The following is a 16,286-nucleotide window of genomic DNA, read 5'->3' on the forward strand; positions in this document are numbered from 1 at the left end:
ACACCTTATCTTCGCGCTCACTTATGCATACGGAACTATTGTCTCAGCGGTGAGCGCGTGCGCACGATTCGTTAACCGCGAGACGCAGATAGCAATGTAGATACCGTTTCTGCTGCCCCTTGTCCGTCTTTCCCAACCATGCAATTCGCGAGCTATGGTGCCTGATATGCTGCCTCTTGACGAGGACACTGTTCTGCTTGTCAGAAGCATACATCTAGCTTGACGCGGGATGTATGGCCGTACTCTGCCATCATGTTCTTGTCAAGGCGCATGGCTACAGAAGGGCATTGTCATCCGCGAGAGACCCCGGACAGAATGCATACAGTTCGATTTTTCAGGGACTTGCTGAAGCCTCAGGACCTCATCGCACAGTTTATGACCTGTCCTCCAGGTGTCTGCCTATTTCCGCCTGCCAAACAATTTCCTCGGTCAGACTGCGACCATACCTGGACAAATTCTCAGGCTGGTCATGTAAGTCAGCATTGGCGGCCTCATGCATGAATAACGATGACCTACCGTCTACTAGAACTACAGGCGTACACACAAGGATCTTGTTCTGTGACACGCCTCTCAGTCAAGACGAACCTGTCAGGCTTAAGCTTGAAGGGGTCGGTGTATGTATCAGGGTCACGTAAAATCTTCCTGCGACGCACATATTTTTTGTCTATCAGTCACAGACGTACATAGAAGAGTAAGTGTATGTCTGACCTAACATTCGCCATCACTTACGGTTCCCTTATGTAGGAATATTCGGCACGGACATCGTCTTCCTTCGTCACATAGGGAAAATCTGATAGTATACATCACATTAGTGGAATTCAATCGACATAGGGAGAATCTCAGACTGTGCTTTCTTATGAGCCCCTGGGTAGCACATCGTGGCCAAAAGGAAGGCGGATAGCTATGAAACAATTTGATTGCGGCGAGTCAGGAGCACATCACCACCTCACGGAAGGGTTCTTCTGACCGGATCTGAGCCACCTGTTTGTCGCATGAGAAACTCCTTCTACCAGCTCAGAGTGAGTTGGATGTCGACTCACCAGCATAAAAAGAAAATGCCGCATCTTTGGCCAACTGCCCTCGAGTCATGTTGAGATCGCCGTCCAAGTGCTTTGACGTAAAACTTGCCACATAGCTTCCTGTAGCATGCGAGCGAAAGTGAGTCAAATGCCACCGAAATGGACCAATCTCCACGTGCTATCTGTTCTTTGACAAATTTAGAGTGAACATAACGCATGGCATCCAGATCCTTGTTCAGGACGAGAATATCCTTCTTCCAACTGCCGCATGGCATCCATGTAGGGAGGTACCTCACTACAGACCGGTTGAGTCACCGTCGGATATTTACAGAAATAGAGTGTTTATACACAAGGTTGAAGGAAGAAGTCGGCCAGAAATGCAGCTAGCGTAGCGGTGGCAGGCACCTCTGACATAGATGTCGCAACAATCGCCACGAACGGATATCCGCCTTCCTAGATGCTATACCCGCACGCAATAATTAAAATGATATTTGCTATTAGAAGGACCACTTACTTTCGCACTTGTGCGACAATATCGCCTGACTCTTATAACATCCATGCGAGAAACCGACGGCTCCATGAGAGGCGCCAGAACCGCAATGTCGTCATGACTGCCTGAGCTGCGACAACAGACCCCGCGTTTCGCGGAAACAAGGCCCGAACGTGATTCCGTCCGACACCAGCCAGATTCATCGCCCTGAACTATTCTCAGTGTGGCTTGAGACATTGAGCGTATTGGAACATCGATTTGAGATATAAATGCCCCGATACTGGTAGGCGACTGTACAAGGCGCTTGCGAGCACCGCGTCGGTCACGTGCGACGTGCACTTGCCAAGTTTCCGAGCTGCACGTTACACGCTTCGTCTGTAACCCACAGACACCACCGGCCGCTCGGACTTTATCCTTGGTATGTTCACTCGCTATACATGATTACATGCTGGCTTGACCGAGTTCCGTGGTGGGCAACAGGACCGACGTGGTCATGTCTGCTACTTTCGTTTTGCGGTCCAGCCGACTGTCTGCGGAAGCGTTTACGAGCACTTCCCGTAGCCTTCCGTCTGTGTCAAGACTTGGGCAAACACGTGGATATGCACAGAAGAAAAAAGTGGCTGTGAAGCAGCATTGTGAGTACTTCAGAAGTCTCCCGGCCAGATAATACAGCGTCTGTCGAAGAAGATACTCATATATCTACTACCCATTAATACAGCGTCGGGCTTCAAGGGAAACAAGGGCAAAGATCCGAAGGAGAAGGGATTCAAGAAAGAGAAGAAGCACGGAGTGCGCCCAACTAGTGGTTCACTAATCTCGCACTTACTCCTCCTCGTAGACCTTCTTGACCCTGCCAGCCAACCAAGTCACCAACACTCTTTTCAAACCTGACAACCGTGTTGTGCTTGACCTTCCTACCTACTCTACAGTGCGTGAGACATGTGTCTCCGTCATCCGTTTACTCACCGTGCACGGAACGCATCCTAGGAAGCATTGACCAGTGCTGCGGTAGGGAAGGCTATGGCATTCCCCATGTCCGAGAACGAGGCAATACGAGCGTATGGAGTGCCAAAGAATCTCGTTGTAGAGGTATGAAAATTCATAATATCGAATGGGAGCGCCATACGACGCACGCATTCGTAGTTCCGTGTGCTGTCAAAACCATGCTCTGTGGTCCGGGATGTCACTGTGACCGCTATTGACACTCTGGACGAGGCAAGCTCGAAGTCTAGCCGAGATACAAGACTCGTCATGAGTGAGTTTTTATTCAGCTGAGGAAGGGCGAAACTGACTGCGTGCAAGCCGGGCCGTCTGGTTGCGGAAAGAGTTTCCTCCTGCTACAAGCAGTAGAGTATGCCGCACATAATAAGTGGATAGTAATGTACATACCAAGAGGTATGTCATAGAAACCCCACCCCCGCCCACATATACTTCATCTCACGCACTCCCATTTCTTAGCCATTAAGATGGTTGATTCATCCACTGCCTATACATATGACTCGCGGACACGGACGTATCTCCAACCGAACTTCTCATATGAGATACTGCGACGGTTTTTCAGTGTCAACCAGTCGGCTCTACAACACATGAAGTCTCGAGGAGAGCTGGTCACTGAGCTCCAATCGCTCCCTGAGGGGACACCTCTGTCAAACTTCGTGCAAGCGGGTTTGTCGTACAAAGAAGACGCTCCTGCAGTGCTCTCCGCACTAATGGACGAACTATCTCGTCAGACTACGTATGTACCTACTGTGTATCTCACCATTTCAGGTCTGAATATCTCCACAGCCACCCTGTGCTCCTGGCCGTCGACGATATTCAGGCGCTGTACAACTACACCGCTTACCGAGATCCTCATTACCGCGCCCTTATGCCGCAACATCTCTCCATTCCCCGTATAGTCCTTGAATACGCAAGCGGCAAAAGGGCTTTCGTAAGTGTCTCCTTTTCCATTCTAGAGGCCTACTAATAACGCTAATAACATGACTATCAGGCACGAGGGGCCGTCTTCGGTGCCGAGTCGACGTCGAACACTGCCTTCCAAATGCCCCTCGAGCTTTCAGAAGCCCTTGGCATTCCGCCCTTGCGACCTGCAGGCCCGTACGTGGCGCGATCCAAGGAGTTGGCAGAGTACGCGCAGGGGCTGCGTAACTTCCCCGTACCCGCACAGTTGAGCGTGGATGAGGCAGCGTCGTTATTTGAACTTTGGATGAAGGACAACGCACTGCATTCTGGTGAGGTGCGAGGCACGGACGGCGAACTGCAGTCAAGTAAGTGCACAAACATCCTGGTGTCGATGAAGTGCTGATCGTCATTCTTCGCGCGCCTACTGCAGGGCCGAACGACGAGCTGTTCATGACGAAGTACTGCGAGGCAAGCGGAAACCCGCGGGCGTTCGTGTGGAAGGGGCTTCTGTCAACCATGTCCTCGTACTAGAGTCTTGTCTAGACAGGCCGCGTCAGTTTCAGCTGCGGTATACACATGTTGACACCTCGTGCATAAGAGAATTTCACCCCGCATACTAATTTGTCTAGCGCTCAGACGTCTAGTAGACTCTTGCTATACTCGCGCAGTCTCCAGGACACAAACGAGGCTCCTCCAGTTCGATCGGCATCTCGCAATCCCTCCTATCTGGATGTTTGTCCAGACAATGCCCAAACAGACGATCGCCGACAGAAGGTTAGTGTTCTAGCAGTTCCTAGTTGATGTTCATGCCTTCGGGATGCGAGATGGAGGACTGTATGACGGCCCCACAGAGAATTTGGATGCAATATCCTCACCACCTAAAGGGTCCGCCTTCGCCCTGTTCACACATGCCACCAGCTGCAAGTGTAGAATACGGTTTGTGTATGCCGTCCCAAACTTCGAAAATCAGAGCAAAGAACTTCTAAATCTGATCTGCCCCTGGAATGCATGCCAACTATTGCGCTCCAAACATGGATGCGAATGACACTGATATCTTCCCAATGGCCGTCTCTCTACCTGAACATTCGATAGAGTACGTAATCACCATCCACAATTCACTATCATCATCACTATCACCACTCAGTTTGCTGCCTAGGGCCAGTGCCTGTTTTGTTCTGATGTTATGGGCCCAGTTGTGCAGAACTGATTCTTCGTGCATCACCCTCTTGATGTTTCCGGCGTTTGCTTAGTTGTGACCATCCTTAGTCATGCAATACATGCATATCTCAACTTGTAGCACTAGGAGAGTACGATAGCGTATGAGAGCTCAAGTAAGGTGTGTCGAATTGAAAATAAAAAATAGACATGTCGTATTGTACACTGTGGTTCGCGCGGCGACGTGGGAATGTGATTGATTGGTACCGGTTTGATGGCCGCGACACCCATGGCCATTGCAGTATGTCCAAGTTCGGACCTTCGTTGAATACCGCGTATGCATGAGCAGTGGTGATCTCAGTTGCGGACACTCTGACACTCTGGAATAGTGAGGCGAATAAGAAACATATCGTTACAAGGGAAGTCCGCTTGTCAAAGAAATGCGTATATTATCATGGAATATTGTAGGCCCTTCTCGACGTGCTCACGCCCTTCAAACTGACCACCAGAAACAGAATGGAATACGTACACTACCAAAGTATCATCCGTGAGGCAATTATAGAGTCTCTATATGTTCAGCTCCAAGTTTATGATTCATAGGTGGAATTCGTATACCTCCACTGAAGGAATACTCTATGCCCTTGGAGCAGACATCATCTGCTTTCAAGGTATTTGGGTTCATGTTTTCTTATATAAGACCACTGACGAGCCTTATCTCTCAGAGATGAAATCGTCGCGTGCGACGCTACCTCGCGACGTTGCGTTGCCCGGACCATATCACGGCTTCTTTTCCTTCCCAGTGAATAAGGGTGGATACAGTGGCGTAGCAGTCTACGCAGACTCGAGAAAGGCAACTCCGCTGAGAGCGGAGGAGGGCCTAACAGGTGTGCTACAGCCTAAACCCCCGATGTCTCCCGAAGAACGAGTGTCTATGAGCTACCCCCTTGCACACGATTTCGATCCATTCCCGGACGATAATGGCGAAACCGACTCAGGCTTTGACGCCCTCGATAGCGAAGGACGCACACTCGTGGTTGATTTCGGGCTGTTCGTTCTCATCAACGTGTATTGCCCGGCTGAGACCTCTGACGCCCGATTACCATTCAAGATGAACTTTCATCTTCTACTGCAGGAGCGCATACGAAAGCTGATCGAAAAAGAGCACCGAGAGGTCATCGTCGTTGGAGACATCAACATTGCCGCCACACCTCTAGATCATGCTGAAGGGAATCTACCAAGCAGTATAGCGACGTTCTGGGATCATCCTGCCCGCGAGTGGTTCCGCAACTGGCTCGATCCCAACGGGCCTATGGTCGACGTGATTCGTATGTTCTGGCCAGAAAGAAAAGGCCTGTATACTTGTACGCCCCCGTCGTTAACACTCGTTCATTCTTACTGACACAAGTCAAGGCTGGAATATGAAACTGCAGGCGCGCGAGACGAACTATGGCGCACGTATTGACTACGTACTTGTTACCAAAGGACTACTACCGTGGATCAAACACGGAGATATACAAGCGTCGCTGAAGGGATCTGATCATTGTCCCATCTACATTGATTTGCACGACGAGCTTCTGCTCGAGAATGGCGAAACGATCAAACTCCGGGACGCCATGAAACAGAACGAGGTCACACAACCACCGCGCTTATGTGCCAAATTCTGGGACGAGTTCTCTGGTAAACAGACGGTGTTATCCACCTTCTTTGGAAAACGAGAAGAGATGCCTTCGCAGACTCCTAGCGCCTCACCCGTTCTGGTGTCGCAGGATAGCCAGTCAGATTCCTCTGCTCAGCCACCCGCTCCATTCTCATCCACAGCATCATCCTCCACAAGCACCACTATACCATCTTCGAAGTCAATCACTCGCTCCTTTTCCTCCTCCAGAATAAATGACCAACGCACTTCAGGGCAGAGCGCAAAGCGGAAGCCTTCTGACAAAGGGTTAAGCAGTGGTTCAAACAAGAAAAACAAGGTCGATCCGGGGCAAGCGAAGCTGGCCTCGTTTTTCTCGAAACCATCTAGCAACAAAAGCACTTCCAAAGAAGTCATCATACTCGATGCTGATGACTTCGAGTGCACGGCGGGTCCCTCCTCTAGCACTCACCCAGAAAAAGCTTCGGATGTGCCGTCGGGACTCGACGCGGACTATATTCTCGCATGTGAACTCTCGTTATCGCAAGGAGCCGTGTCACTCCAGGAGGATTCTTCTCTCATAGAGTCGTCTTCGAAAAATGAGAGCAAGAATGCTTGGTCAAACCTCTTCACCCCTCTTCGGCCCCCGAAATGCACGGTGCATGGTGAGCCTGCGAAGCTGTACACAGTGAACAAGCAAGGGCCCAATAAGGGCAAGAAGTTCTACATTTGTTCCCGGTATGTGCTGTCTTCAGCAAAAGTGCGGAAATTGACTGTCTCCTCGTTTCTAGACCGGTCGGTCCAGGATATGATAAGGGCAAGGGCGAACGTCTTCGGGAAGAGGTCAATTACGAGTATCGCTGCAACTTCTTCAAGTGGGCAAGTGAGGTCAGGCGGGAGGCGCTGCAACAGTCTGGGGCTAGCCGAGACTAAGACGACTTCGGTTGGCATGTTGCTATACCAGGTTTATTACATTTGGGACCTTCTTCTGCATAAGTTTTCGCTCGCACACGTCAGGACGGGGCCAAATGGTCTGGATCTGTAAAGCTACAATATGTACAATAATACGAATGGCGTGTGGTCCAAGGAAATAAGTCAAGTGAATAGGTACTTCATGAAGTAATAGCAGCTCGCGTCTGCTTCTTCGCTGTACCAATGGTCGTGTTGTTGACCTAAGGGGTCATATAAGCCTAACGCATTCAGGTAGCTCGAGCTGATACGCTTACCTTGGTGGCAAATCTCAACGAGCACAGTGACTCATTTAAGTGCGTGGCAAGCGGCGAAAGGTTCAACACCATCTAAAGGGCGATTAGCACACGCCTTTGCTCACAGATACACCTGGCCTACCAGTGTTTTCGAGTTCCCGCTCAGGGAGTTTTGCAGCAGATAGGTGAGCTACAACGGAGCGAGTTGTTCAACGACATCTAAATGTGGGCAAGCCATAACAGCATACCTTCGAGTTCCTGTATGGAATGTGTTTGTCGTTCTTGCCCTCACCCTTCTCCCCAAGGGCAGCGATGACATCACCTAACGCACTGAGACTCCTATTGATATTCTGCGTCTCTTTCAGGCGCTCTTTGTCTCCTGCAGCGCCGCTTTTCTCCAACCGCTCGCTCCCGGCAAGATCGACAAGGTTTAGGCTCCCTTCACACACCTCACCCGTCAATGGGTTCTCCCCGTGGATGCGCAGCGTAAACACTGAATGCGAGCGCGATGAGCGTTCGTTCATAAGCGTAGCCGCAACAGTACGGCGAGATTGTGCTAGCGCAAGCAGCGTGCGCACTTGAGTGGAAGATGCGAGGGGGACGACGTTCACGTCCGTCACTGTCGTACGGCCTGTCTTGGCATCGTGCTTGATTTCGTGCTTCTTCTTGTCAAACTCGCCCTTGCCAAGCAAGTCGTTGATCGTCTCGTTATACTGTACTTTGGGTGAGCGACAGGGATGGATCGTATTGAGCCGCACCCACAATCTCGAGGAATTGGCCCTCCATCTTATATTCCCATCCTTTGCTTCTGAGCTGCTCTGCTACTCGGAAAACTTGCTCCACAGCACGCGGGATCATCCCTGCCGTGGCCTCAGTCTGTCCCATGTGTCAATCTCTTGCAGAAGACAGGTTGCTTGGTGTCTCACCTGACCGCCTTCCATCGTGAAGGATTTGCCCGATCCCGTCTGGCCGTACGCGAATACACACACATTGTATCCGTCCGTGCAACTCTGGGCTAGCTGAGAGATCTCTTCGAAGACCTCGGCTTGGGAGCAATGAGGCTCGAAAACCTGTGGGTGTGTTATTACGCAGGGATTCAGCCATGAATGTGCCTTCACGCACTCTGTCGAACGAGAACATCCAATCATCTTTACGCTCTTGTCCAGTTGCGCTTTCACTAGATGAGCTCAGAACTATCTCCTTGTGGTCCATCTTATCAGGGAAAAGCATGCGTGCTTTTGCTTCTTCCCTCAGGATCGCGTCGACATCTGGGTCTGGGCTATCTGCGGGGCTGTTTATTGACGATGATGGGCTCGGGTATGACGAGATGTCCGACGAAAGTAGCGGCCGCACACGACAGAAGACGCGAATGTTGCCCTTCAACTCCTGTACTTGGTTGTGCAGTTTACGTCGGAGCGTCTCGCTCTCCCGGGCCTCATGCTCGAGCTCTGTTATTCTCTTGCGCGCCGCCTCCAGCTCAATCGTGACGTCCAAATACGCTCGATGTTGACCATCCAGCTGCGCCTGTGTGGCGCCATGCTGTGCTTGCATGGCTGACAGTTGTGTCGAGAGAGCCACCTGTGCAGTGGATTGGTGCGACAGCGTGGCTTTCAAACCAGCCACCGTCTCGCGTTCCCGCTGTAGGTCATCCTGGCATGTCGAGAGCTCATCCCGTAACGAGCGGATCTCGCGGTCCTTGCGGCGCAGATCCACGTCCAGGTCTTCGAGCTCACGCGTATGCCGCCGCCGGAGTTGATCGATCTCGTCGCTCGCGCTGTCGAGCTCCCGCCGCTGTGCCATCTCCTGCGTCCGCGCGATTGCCAGCTGCTGGGACATCGCTAGCTGGTTTGCATGCAGCTCGGCGACCTTAGTGCGCTCTGCCTCCATTTCCATCGCGAGGCGCGATGCATCTGCCGCGCGCGCTGTTTCGATGGAGGCTACCTTGTCATGGAGGACCTGAAAGCGTTTGTCGTCGATAGTATTCGATGCTGTGCGCGTCGGCCTGCCGGCTACAGGCCGCGATGCTGGTGGTGGTCGTGTGGCTGCGATGCTCTTCGGGGGAGCACTTGTAGCGCGCTCCGTCCGCCGTGTGGTAGTAGATGTTAGTGGGGGTGCTCTCGGCTTCGTAAGGGGTGGTGGGCCTTTGCCCAGCCTGCTCGCGGCCGCCCTGGTTGTGCGCAATGGCTGATTCGTGTCGGCCTCCGCGATGGCGGGCAGTTTGCGAGGTTGCTCGACGGCATTTTCGTCTTGGGTCGCCGCCTTGCGCTTCAGCGACTGCTGCCGCGTCGGCGCGAACATGGGCGCTGAGTCTGGGAGGTGATGTCGGTCGGGGCGTGGGAGGCGAGACATTGTAAGCGAGAGAGGCAATCTTATGGCTCGACAGTCAAACCGAACCGCGACGCGTCCGTCATGTGATCGGGTTCCTTACGTCAGCAGCTAGCGCTCGCAGAACTCGCACCAAATTAGCATTTGTCCCCAGGCTCCTTCCCGCCGCTGTGGGAGTTATAGGGGACTTCATCCGAATAGCGTACTCAATGTTTTATCTTGTGTAACCGAGAATAGAAGTCTTGCCACAGATCATGTGCCATCCCATCACGTGCATATCATGTGACATCCCATTTGAACCTTAATCCCCTATAACTCCCTACAGCGGCTGGCACAAAACATCTACAAACAGCGGAGGACCGGCGCCGCACCTCCCATACGAGGCAGGATTGATTCCCGGAAATGATAATTGACATTCAAACATTTCAATTTCATCAATTGAGATCATCACAACCCCCATGAGTGCATGTAACAATGATGCGCAGAAAGCCCATTGTTCGCAACACTTTGCATCTTGGAAGCCACATTATCAGTGCAAAAGTCGAGAACCTGGGTCGCAGGTGCATGGAGAGTGCTGAACTTGAAGTGCCAGGCCGAGGATGGGTTATTCAACGAAGGGATGTTGCATGAGGCCTTCACCAGTCAGAAGGACAAAAATTAACCTCGGCAGGGATGCGCGCATCTGTGTCAAAGCCAAGTATAATTTTTTTATTAGACGGGTGAAGGCCATGGTCACAAAGTTGCACCGAGGACGACGAGACTCGACACTGGGACACATAAACACTACTGTAATACACGGGACCGTAACGATTATGTAATGATGGGCCAGTATCCTGCCTTCCTAATCTAGGTGACATGCGCCGCTCCTCCGCTGTTTGTAGATGTTTTGTGCCAGCCGCTGTAGGGAGTTATGGGGGTTTAAGGTTGGGATTCGGAGTTTGATTTTGCCTCGGATGTAGCCGGATTGTGGCGCAAGTGTGGCGGATGGGTTTGCAGGACTTAGCTTGCGTCAAATTTGTCAGATTGAGCCCCTATAACTCCCACAGCGGCGGGAAGGAGCCTGATTTGTCCCCTGCATTTTGCTTCGTCGCTATTATAATGGGTCGCCTACGCCGCTCTCGTACACACCATGCCAAGCGAGATGTTCACAGAGCTTCACGCACGAGAGTACGTCACTCTGGTGTAGTACAATAATGAGTCTGACATCAGAGGCAGGTGCGGACGAGAGATCTAGATCAAATCCAATCTATCGACTTGGATCCTAAAGTGTGTTTACTTTCACGCACTGCTCTTTGTTGCTGAGCCTCTTCCAGAATCGGGCTGCACTGGAAGCACAACAACTTGACTTTGACAAGCCTGGATTGGCACAACATTACTGCGTAGAGTGCGCAAAGTGAGTTACCCCTTTTTAGGTTCCGTTCTACGACATTGACTGGTTTTCCAAAGATACTTTGAAGCAGATGCTGCTTTGCGCGCTCATTGGCGGAGTAAAGTTCACAAAAGGCGTTGCAAGGCTTTGAAGGAGCCTGCTTACACGATCGAGGAGTCCGAGCGTGCAGCAGGGCTTGGGAGGGAAGGAAAACGGCCATCCACTACGACAGCCATACAGGAAGATATTCCGTCTTGATTTATAATGTACTATCGGTGCGCGTAATTTATTAATCGGTGTATCATGTTATGTTGTCCCTCCTTTGTCACATAGACAGCCTCTAGTCGTCCAGCTGCGCAGTGGATGTATACCATGACTTTGTGGCCAGTATTCGGCTAACGTTGACCGAACTATCAATCTGGCAAGCTCCTCGATGTTCCCTGCTCCCAGTCTTCATGCACAGTCTTCACTGGATTGATTATCATGCCACGCTATCGTTGTCTTCCCAGATGTCGCTGGTGCATTGATTTTCTCTACGTGGGTTATCACCTCGAACCTTGACTTGACACATGGCTTCTTTCATGCGGCGTAGCAGATGACTTATCATTGCAGTGTGGACCCATGAATCACCACTAATACTGGTCCGCTCGGAGGCGAGCGAGATTTTGAACCCTGGTGAGGATCGAATGTCCTAGGGCGCCTGTCTGGCTCCAACAACTGAGCGCCGAAAGTAACTGTCCAAAGTCAAGTTCAACTGATGTGGCAACTCACTCGCACACACACCAGGTACCTATTTCCGGATGTCTCGGTACTTCGAGTATATGGAATTGTGTAGAACAGTGTTTACCGATTCCCAAGGGCTCACTCTCATCGCCGTTATCCTGACAAGGTGAGCATATCCATCTGTGCAATATCTCCTTCTGTCAAGCTCATTCTCACCCTCCATGGTCTGCCGGTTGGTCCGTGACAGTTACTATTCCGCTCCAGATTAACACGTACCCCTTTTCCCGAGATTGTGTCGTTAACCGGCTCAAGCTCCGAGATAGTTCGCAGTCGCACTGCGTGTATTGCGCTAGCAGATCAGCTGAAGCCACAACTGAACGGTATGCTGCCGCACGTCAAATATCGACACACGGATCACTTGGCTCCACCATTCGCAAATAAAATTGTCTCAGTCAGCTATGCGTATGAGGAAGGTTCGAACTCAGCCGTTCTTAGCTAGTGGACGCCACAGCAGCACGAATGACCCTGTGGAGTCGAATATATGTAAGGTCGGACAGTGCCCCCAAATTTTACCTTCGAGCTGATATCCTCTTTGTTTCACCTGTGGAGCTAATGGAGCATGCCAATAAGATCTCCTGCTTATGGAGTGAAAGCTGCGAGATATCACCTTGAAATTTGAATGATGCATTTGCATCTTTGTCTTCTATCTGCACTGCCGCGCTTCTTGGACGCGTCGAGTACGCTTCACGTGACCGTTCCATATGGTGTCCCCTATACTCGGATCGCGATAAGACTTTGATATTCAATGTGGAGCGTCTTCCCTGCTTTGCGATGTCAGCAGGCTGAGGTGCATCGTGGATGATTCCGACATTTGGCATGATTCCGGAGAGCGGCCCAGGTCTACGTGCAATAAGTAAAGCGACATGGAATTGTTCGTGACTCTCAACTGTTTTGTCTGGGTATGTCTTGTTCCTCCAGCGACTATAAGTGTGATGCTGATTCTTCAGGCAGTATGTTGACATAGGGCGTCTCTCGTCATACATTCCGTCATAATTGGTGTCTGACATAGATCGCCCCTGTCTGCACGGCCATATCGCAATTGGAAACATATCCAATTGGCTTTGTTTGTGGCAGCAGGCCGGCGCCTTGTCGGAACTCCCATGCTAACCTGAAGTGGCCGATATCATAACATAGGTTCGTTCTATGCACGTTGCATTTGCATGCATATTAGGTACACTGGCAATATCCAGTGCTATAGTATATTCATATTGTGCTCGACAAGCGTGTAGCCCAAAATACAAATCGTGGAAATGTGGGATTGAACAAGGGAAATACGAATACTAGTGATACTTGGAACGTCGAGGATTGGAGTGACATACGCAATTCGGCAAAACGGGCGCCCACGGTCCAAGTGCCGGCTTGCTGCACGAGGTCTGTAGCGACCGCGCTCCGCCAACGGCGACCACCATCTTCACTCGTTTCCCCTCCCGCCCCTTCCGAGCTCGTCGTCGCCGTCCCACTCTGTGTGCCGCCATTTTTCTCGGCGGATACCTGGCCCCTGATCTTCTCCTGGTCGCAGCACTTGCCTCGCGGTCACTCCGGGTGCGAACCACGATCAGCCTCCCCCAGCTCGGTGACTTCTCAGGGTCCTCGCCCTCTACACACGACGCGCAGAGGGAGCGTAGCACTGGTCCGTTGTCCCACACAGGTCGCTGTATGTACTTCTTTCCTTCGGACCTCGCATTCATCCCCTCAAACTTGGCTTTTCAGCCTCTGCCACCCCGTATTCGGGTGACCCATACTTGGACCGCGCAGCCACTCCTGACTTTGCATTTCTGCTATTCTCTCATGCTCACCTCTCCGCACTCCTCACAGAATAGTCCCAGGCTCAGCCGATCGCGCCCAGTCTTCCTTTGCTACAGGTTCGTCTCTTCGCAACGCATTCGTTGCCCGCCTCTGATCGTATTGTTGGAAGTGATTGAACTTCCTAGCTTCGCGTCGCCGCGTCCCTTACCCTACGTATTCACATGGCAGCCGCCGTCCTTATTTCTTCCAAGCTCTCCATTTCCAATCCCTTCCACATGGCGGCCCACAAGCGCCCCGATGCGACTTCCCCGCTGCCTTCTGCGACTGCTTCCTCATCGCGGCAACCGGCGTCATCTCAGGGTCTCCCCGTCTCGGAAGCGCAGCCGAAGACATTCAAACGATTGCGCTCGTCGTTGGAGCAGAGCTTGCGGACCGCAACGAAGTCCAAGGCCAAGATGGGCACTCCCCTCGACGAGTCGGGCGTCCTTCCTCCGAGTGAGGGTAAAGGAAAGGAGAGAGCGTCGGAAGACCAAGTCGTGCAGGAGAGGGAGAAGCCTAGATCACGGATGTTATCTAAGGTTTCATTTCGTCGGCCGGCCGGTGGGAAGGATTCATTACCTCCAGCACCTGTTCCGCCTGTTGCCATTGAACATACGGACTCAAGGAGAGCGGAGGCGGGCAAGGACGGGGGGCCAACGAAAGGCCACGTCGCCGGCAACACGAGCTTCCTGACACCCTCCCTCAGACAAGCATCCATGTCTTCGCCCGTCCTGTCTATCCCCTCGGCCTATACCCAATCGTTTGCGCTCCCGACGGGATCGTCGTCAAACTTAGCCGCCCAGGTATCGCCGCCTCGGGAGCGTTCGCGCAAGTCGGACTCACAGTCTGGCTTGAGTATCCGGGAGATCAGCGGACCGACACCACTCGCACCTAGACGCGCCAATGGCGCGGCTAGTCCAAGCTCGCCTTCTCCCAAATCCCGCCCGCCTCCCCTAGTGCTGTCCCGAAGAGCGGAGCGCACGCAGTCACCAAGCCCTGAGACACCTACGAGACGATCTCGCGATGGCGCGCAGCCGCTCGACTCACCGCCGCCAACACCTAGAGGGCTGGTGTCTGGCTCATCAAGGAGAGCAGCGGCAAGTGCCAGTCATCTACCGCTAAGCGGCTCTCCCACTCCTCCCGCTTCACCACTACCGTCAAGTCCTCACCGAGCACGCTCATCGTCTCGTACGCCTACGCACCGCGCGGGACCGTCGGCATCATCTTCTCATCTTCCCTTAGCATCAAGCTCATCCACCGCGCGGCGGCCATCATTTGAGACACCAAGAACATCACTTGATACCCGTAGACCTTCCATCGATGCGAGAAGACCGTCAGTTGACGCACGCAGACCATCGTTGGATGCACGGAAGCCATCCCTGGATATACCCCGGACGTCAGTGGACGGGCGCCGCCCTTCTTTGGACCAACAGCGCCAAGTCCCTCTTTCTTCCTCGCCCCCGGCTCGCGCTGCGTCACCCGCCTCGACCCCCAATCGTCCACGTGCTGTGTCCCCGCTCCAACGCAACTATTCTCCTGTCTCGAGCCGTCCCTTCAATGCCTCTACGACATCCCTCGGTACAGCCACTAGTCCAGAGCATCGAGAGCTTGTCCGCGCGGCATCGACTTTTCTGTGCAAAGAGATGCTGAAGCCACCATCACAAGTCAACAAGTCGAGTCTCCAGCCGAAGGACTGGGAGGAGGTAGAAGTGCGTATGCGCAACCTTGCTAGGCTCGAGAGGGTTTGGGGAAAGAGCGGGGCGGCCATGGGCAGCTCCAGTCAGCTAAGTTCCGCCGGCGGCTTGAGTTCCAGTTCATTAAGCGCCGGTGGCGAGGAGAGGGAGAGAAGGCTGTTTGCTGAGGCATTACGGGATGGCTATGTTCTCTGCCAGTGCGTGCATAATATTCGCTCTTCTTCGGAGCGGTGTCTCCTAACCTTGAACCCGCTGCATCCTTTAGGCTCATCAACAAGCTTTTTCCGAACACAATCAGCCGTGTCGACCCGCGTGAGGACGGCTTCATGCGTACCTCCAACATCACCAAGTTCCTTGCGGCTTGCTCTTCGGTCGGCGTTCGGTACGATGACCTCTTCAGCCGGGATGACCTCATTGAGTCCAATGCTGAGTCGTTGGCGCGGGTCGCGAAGTGCATCATTGCGCTACAGCAGCTAGCGGAGTCTCCTAGCCCCGATCAATCCAGGTACATACAAGGTGGTGGCGTCGGGGCGAGCACGCAATCACATGGACCATATAGCTCGGGCTCCAGGAGTGCGGCATCAACGCCAAACCTGAGCTTAGCCCAGATGCAGCGCTCGACGTCCCCCATAGGCCCTCATTCTCCTGGGCGGAAACGGTGGAGCCCCCCACAGCCACTGCCGACGTTGCGCTCAGACAGTCCGATCGAGGAAGGCTCAGGGGCATCGAGTGACGGCAAAACCGTTGGCAACGGTAGCGCCGCGCGAGGCACTGCGACGCCTGCTGATAGTGACATGGACGATGTGCCACCGCTGTCACCACCTCCACGATCGCCTTTGCGACCGCGGGTTAGCGTAGAGAGGTCATCTATGGCGGACTCAACGCGAGCCTCCATGGGTGACTCTGTACGTGGATCCATGGCCGAC

At 52.8% G+C, this 16,286-nt stretch overlaps 6 protein-coding genes across 6 annotated transcripts; 4 read left to right on the forward strand and 2 right to left on the reverse strand.

The window, feature by feature from the left end:
- Window positions 1–429: 429 nt before the first annotated feature.
- POSPLADRAFT_1032448 (hypothetical protein) lies at window positions 430–1,433 on the reverse strand (the record flags this gene model as incomplete). Its single annotated transcript, XM_024476857.1, has 6 exons — window positions 430–446; window positions 545–642; window positions 730–790; window positions 1,041–1,139; window positions 1,195–1,314; window positions 1,370–1,433. The coding sequence occupies 6 exons, from the start codon at window positions 1,431–1,433 to the stop codon at window positions 430–432; spliced, it is 459 nt and encodes a 152-aa protein (XP_024340738.1).
- Window positions 1,434–1,899: 466 nt separating this feature from the next.
- On the forward strand, window positions 1,900–3,981 carry POSPLADRAFT_1179556 (hypothetical protein). Its single transcript, XM_024488677.1, has 11 exons — window positions 1,900–1,927; window positions 1,990–2,144; window positions 2,228–2,298; window positions 2,348–2,437; window positions 2,497–2,598; window positions 2,653–2,764; window positions 2,812–2,904; window positions 2,968–3,244; window positions 3,295–3,439; window positions 3,500–3,776; window positions 3,842–3,981. Exons 2-11 carry the CDS (start codon window positions 2,003–2,005, stop codon window positions 3,940–3,942), a joined length of 1,410 nt encoding a protein of 469 aa, XP_024340739.1. The 5' UTR covers window positions 1,900–1,927; window positions 1,990–2,002; the 3' UTR covers window positions 3,943–3,981.
- A 1,174-nt stretch (window positions 3,982–5,155) lies between these two features.
- On the forward strand, window positions 5,156–7,132 carry POSPLADRAFT_1045097 (hypothetical protein; the record flags this gene model as incomplete). The annotated part of the gene is made up of 6 exons (XM_024478678.1): window positions 5,156–5,234; window positions 5,289–5,927; window positions 5,977–6,325; window positions 6,401–6,611; window positions 6,786–6,937; window positions 6,991–7,132. 6 exons carry the CDS (start codon window positions 5,156–5,158, stop codon window positions 7,130–7,132), a joined length of 1,572 nt encoding a protein of 523 aa, XP_024340740.1.
- Window positions 7,133–7,216: 84 nt separating this feature from the next.
- On the reverse strand, window positions 7,217–9,291 carry POSPLADRAFT_1179558 (hypothetical protein; the record flags this gene model as incomplete). The annotated part of the gene is made up of 8 exons (XM_024488678.1): window positions 7,217–7,371; window positions 7,426–7,497; window positions 7,547–7,594; window positions 7,653–8,117; window positions 8,167–8,280; window positions 8,331–8,474; window positions 8,527–8,653; window positions 8,741–9,291. 8 exons carry the CDS (start codon window positions 9,289–9,291, stop codon window positions 7,312–7,314), a joined length of 1,581 nt encoding a protein of 526 aa, XP_024340741.1. The 3' UTR covers window positions 7,217–7,311.
- A 1,536-nt stretch (window positions 9,292–10,827) lies between these two features.
- On the forward strand, window positions 10,828–11,356 carry POSPLADRAFT_1045099 (hypothetical protein; the record flags this gene model as incomplete). Its single annotated transcript, XM_024478679.1, has 4 exons — window positions 10,828–10,896; window positions 10,945–10,995; window positions 11,043–11,122; window positions 11,176–11,356. 4 exons carry the CDS (start codon window positions 10,828–10,830, stop codon window positions 11,354–11,356), a joined length of 381 nt encoding a protein of 126 aa, XP_024340742.1.
- A 3,872-nt stretch (window positions 11,357–15,228) lies between these two features.
- POSPLADRAFT_1095032 (hypothetical protein) lies at window positions 15,229–15,564 on the forward strand (the record flags this gene model as incomplete). Its single annotated transcript, XM_024483124.1, has 1 exon — window positions 15,229–15,564. A coding segment is annotated over one exon (336 nt), but the record flags the coding sequence as incomplete, so codon positions are not given.
- Window positions 15,565–16,286: the final 722 nt, after the last annotated feature.

This window comes from Postia placenta (genome assembly GCF_002117355.1).
Source record: "Postia placenta MAD-698-R-SB12 unplaced genomic scaffold POSPLAscaffold_4, whole genome shotgun sequence".
NCBI lineage: Eukaryota > Fungi > Basidiomycota > Agaricomycetes > Polyporales > Adustoporiaceae > Rhodonia > Rhodonia placenta.

Excerpts from the sequence above, each read along its gene's own strand:
- POSPLADRAFT_1179556 (XM_024488677.1), top strand. The coding sequence starts at position 2,003 with ATGTCTGCTACTTTCGTTTTGCGGTCCAGCCGACTGTCTGCGGAAGCG. Across the intron at positions 2,145-2,227 it reads AGTGGCTGTGAAGCAGCATT|CGTCGGGCTTCAAGGGAAAC; the intron begins GTGAGTACTTCA and ends CCATTAATACAG. Across the intron at positions 2,599-2,652 it reads CAAAGAATCTCGTTGTAGAG|TTCCGTGTGCTGTCAAAACC; the intron begins GTATGAAAATTC and ends ACGCATTCGTAG.